A 4,743-nucleotide genomic window follows, 5' to 3' on the forward strand; every position below is an offset into this window, starting at 1 on the left:
AGATACTCAGATAAACCCGCTAGTCTAGAGAAGGAGTTGATGGGGCTGATTTGGGCCGAGCTGAAGCCAACCAATGGGAAATGATTTCAACGAATCAGCTTACTCGTCCACAGCGCAGGTTTTGTTCTTAACTGACTAAGAGGCTGAGATAAGATAAAAAAGTCCTTCCCTATCTCTGTTCAAGGTGGCATACTCCTCTAACATGCTGTCGGCGAGGCAAAGTATCTTCTTATCTAAGGACACAGAGACGTTGAAGTGAGAGAAATCGCCGCGATACATAATATACAACTTCTCCAGTGAAGACAGGCTTTCTGTCCAAATAGTGAATTTCTTTACTTGAATTCCTGTGAGTGTCCAAAAGCTAAACTCTTATTCTTTCGCGAAAAGCAGTGCTCAGACAAACAAAAAGTCCCACCCTTTCGATTCCATGACATCTCGCCAGTGGATGTACGGCGTGCTCTGGACCGAGAGTCTGTCATTCTGAGACCACACCTCGACTATGAGGGTAGCTACACGTCCTATGTTGCCAACCTTAGCCGAGTCGCCCAGTTGAGCCAAGCGATCCTCAAAGAGGGATCGGAATGAGCTACCAGGAACGCTGATGGAGCCGCCAATGAGATAGACCCAAGTAAGGTTGCGGTCAAATCCATGAGGGCCCGAGGGAATATGCTGAAGCACCGTAGTCAGCTTCTCGGCCAAGTCCATGTGGCATGGCTGTCTGGGGTTGAACCCAGGAACCAGGCTGTAGAGAAAGACACGTGCAGCAATACGGAAGGCTATAGTTGTGTTCTTGGAAAGCTGCTCAGGTAAAAGGCCACCATTAGCATTGAAAAGGCGTCTACAAGTACTTACATCGTTTTCCTTTGTGATGTGTATCACTCTACATACTGGTCGAAGCTCCGAACATTTGTGTTTGCATTGTGTCGTATTACTTGCTGATCACCATGAAACCACTTCTTAATCTTACCCCCTTGTACAATGTCATCACGATGACAATATAGATTGATAATAAGCTTGACAGTCTTGAAGGGGCATGGGCTTTCGGACAGACATAAACCTCAATGGATAGAGTCCAATAGCTTGTGGGCATCTGTTACGTCAAGATTTCAAATCACAGAGACCCGTGCGGCCTGTGTATCTTGAACGGGCTGATGAGCAAGAGGCAAATTACGGATATACAAAGTAAAACTCATATTTGCCTCTCGCCGTTGTCCAAAGATGTGGAGGGGAGTGTGGGGGTGAGCGTGAGGAAAGCCTCCATCAGACATATGATGGAATATCGTCTGGGAAACTGGGAGAAGCGGCCGGAGGTACCAACTCTATTGTTGACTTGACCGTTTCGTGGCCAGTCTCTTCGACGTCCGCTTTCAAATACGTCGCGATCGGTGTGCCTCTACTCTTCACCTGGTGAGCAGCGTGTGTGGCATGGTGCAATAGATCTTGGCTGCGGTTATAGGCCCAGTACAGTAGGTCAACCCTCCCAGACGAAGTGTAAACGGTACGATACTTCAAGCAGGGCTTATCGATCATAAGACAGAAAGTTGCGTGCGGGGTCCCTCGGGTCATGAATAAGCCGAATTCTACGCATCACAACATTATAGCTGTCGTAGTGCTTGGGGAAAGATGTATAGTTTGAATTGATTAGATTGTTCGCTGTGTTCGGTGGCTTTCTGATTGGAGGGACAAGTTTCTCGATTCGCATGCTTATCATGCACGTCACAAGCAAGTGATGAGGGCTTGAGTCACTCGCAGATCGACCAACTTTTAGCAAGCCCAGCATAAGAAGACAGAGACAAGCCCTGTGAGGGCTTCGCCATCTTGGCGCGTAATCTTTACCATGCCTGTTTGTAAGTAATACATCAGAGCATGTCTCATAGATCCAGATGTCGCCGCAGAAGCGCACTGAACGGAGAGTTTATCGGCACAGTGGTCAGAGAACAAAGTAATGTACAGTGGCTTGGACTACCCTCTTGAGCCAACTGCTTCGCGCAAATATCAGAGGAACAGACGTGCCAATCACTACTTGTTGAAACTATGGTGCAGGCAAACGGCAAGAAGAATTACCAGAAGATCGATCAGCCTGCTGCGGACCAGCCATTGACCAATCGGACTCTGTACCTAAGCTCGCTTGGAGAGTTTGTCAACAGGGACCCATGTCGAACTAACAAGAACAACAAGTTTGATCCTGATCATGTTCAACCCACACTTTCGTTTTAGACTTCGTTCTATCCTTGCTGAGCTCATGCATCCCTGCACTCCCGCTGAGCTCCTCGTGCGATTTGACGTTCCGTGAAATGATCATGTATTATAATAGAAAGTGTCGCTTTAATCAGACACTCAAGTGCCTCGCATAAACGTGGTTTTCCTATTAGAGTAACTCCTTTAGAGAGGGTCCATTGCCACGCGGAAAATCGAGTCGATCTCAACAATCTTTGAACCTACTACCCAGGCCACAGAGACCTCCAAGGGCTGGCTCTTTACAAGGATAACTCGTTGTACCTGTCTGGTGTCTTGGTAAAGAGGGCAATGTAGTTGAGACTGAGCGTCCCTCTTTACTAAAGCCATGCCCAATAAGTGACGGCCCGATAAAAGCTCAGGATGTGAAAGAAAGACAACATGAACAGCTCTAGAAAATCGCGATTGGTCCTTTGCCTGGATCCCCTGCTGTCATGAAGGAGTATTAAGGTAATCAACAAACAGGAAAGCGAGGCGATTAGGAGTCACCAAGAATTGGTCACACTTTTTCTCCAGCCAAAGGAGACATCGCCTTCGCCTTTGCAATGTCGGCCGCCCGCCACCAAGTCGACGCTTGACGTGACATCCTGGCCACTGCAATCTCTAGCGCCAGAACATCTTCCTCGCACGCGCAGCGGCTGCGGTAATAAATTAGACTTTTACCCTTGTTTCAAAACTTTCCGCAACCAAATTTGCTCCACCCAGTCTTGGTCGGAAGTATAGAGCCGAGGCTCATGACCTTCTCGTCCCCGCACCTTCATGCATGACGCCGCTCGCATCGTCCCTGCATGTTGAATCCCTGCTCAGCTCACTAGTGGCATCTTGCTTTCCTTCTTAGGATACTAGAGTGAATCTACGAGAACCTCACCCAGTTTCAAGTCAACCTCCGTCTAGACTGAGCGCTGTGTTACCATCCACAGCAAAGAATTGACTTCCCTTAGCAAGTCCTGAATCTCTTTTCGTTCTTTTCGTTCTTTTCGTCTTAGCATATCCCGAGACAGGTTAGTAAACCAAGCGTTATCCAGGATGTAAACAATATCCACGATTGTTCCTTTCTCGTCGTAAATCGTCGTCAATAGCTTTGATCTGTCCACTACAACAGATTTGTTCATAGGTCGTGGGGTATATGACACAACCGATGTACCAAAACAGCCACCGAGGCCAAAGCCTAGTCAGCAGTCTCAGCTACAGTTATGTAGTTTGACAAGACTACCTCTTTGTGAGAGAAGACTGGCCGTGGTCAAACGGTCTTCTTTTGGGAGTGGCGATAGAAAGATACAAAGCGCATGCCATAAGCTGGCATAGACCATAGAGGTGTAGATGGAGTGATGAGTCGACTAGACAAAGCTAGTAGCCCAGCGGGGGATGGCACCATGAAGGTCAGGATAAGCTTAGCCTCCAAGGCGAGAATCTACTACGATCGTTGAGTCACTCGGAGAATATGCAGATTCAAACATCATAGGCACAACACATGGCACGCAATTCCCATCAAATCGTCGCACCATAGAATCAACACCCGACCTTTCAAGGTTTATCACTGTTGTGCCATCCTTCTTTTTCGCGATGGCCATTGAGCAAGCTAGGAATGATGAGGTGCAAATGCCCCATTTACAGATCCGTCGCTTCATCTCAGCTAGCTCGATCGCCACGCTGAAAAAGTCTACGAAACACGCCACTCACGAACTCGGATGACGGAATGATCGTGTGACCCGCGATGTTGCACAGACGCTACGTCTGATCCTTGATCCGCCGTCCCTCAACAGTCACTCCGCTTTTGATCCCGGACCCATAGAAATCGCTTCGGCTTGTAGGTCTGACCTACTTGTCCTAGTAGGATGACAGCCATGAGCCGAGGGTCTGCAGACGAGGCAGGGACTTCGCGTCGTTGGGTGGCACGCCGGCCCCTGGTATGACATGACAGACCAACCCATAAGCATAAGTGTGTTCGATAATGCGATCGCCCGCGGTCTACAGTATTAAACTGATCACATATAACATTGTTTAGCGGCCACGACCAGCTGCATCAAACTACCACAATGAGTAATGGTGAGGGATCGCGATCAGTCGAGGGGGATGAATGTGCTGAGTGTCCTTTTATGATCTCTTATGCGACAGACCCCTCAGCCGCCGCACAGAAGCGGAAGCGCGATAGCTATGATGGTACGGGATTTGAACTCGCGAATTCTCCATTCTCACCAACCGGCGGCCCCGTGACTGATAACCCCATGAATCTATATTACACAGTCGAGCCCAGAAAGCGATGGCTAGATCTGAAGACATACGATACCTTTCGTCGTAAGCACCCGATCAAATCATGCCTTCATGCAACCTGCGAGGCTTATGACTAATTTTTGACAGTTAACGGTGTCAAGCACTCCATCGGACACTTTGTGAAAGTTGCCAACAAAGTTACCGTTGAACAACAAAAGTCTCGAAGTAATCAGGAAACGAATTATACGAAGCCAGGTGATTACTGGGTCGCCCATATCCTCGAGATTCGTGGTTCTG

At 48.3% G+C, this 4,743-nt stretch overlaps 1 protein-coding gene across 1 annotated transcript; it reads right to left on the reverse strand.

Annotated features, from left to right (window-relative positions):
- Positions 1–393: 393 nt before the first annotated feature.
- FOIG_16767 (uncharacterized protein) lies at positions 394–907 on the reverse strand (the record flags this gene model as incomplete). The annotated part of the gene is made up of 2 exons (XM_031218243.1): positions 394–776; positions 889–907. The coding sequence occupies 2 exons, from the start codon at positions 905–907 to the stop codon at positions 394–396; spliced, it is 402 nt and encodes a 133-aa protein (XP_031052042.1).
- Between the last annotated feature and the right edge of the window lie 3,836 nt (positions 908–4,743).

This window comes from Fusarium odoratissimum (assembly GCF_000260195.1).
Source record: "Fusarium odoratissimum NRRL 54006 unplaced genomic scaffold supercont1.156, whole genome shotgun sequence".
In the NCBI taxonomy this organism is placed as follows: Eukaryota; Fungi; Ascomycota; class Sordariomycetes; order Hypocreales; family Nectriaceae; genus Fusarium; species Fusarium odoratissimum.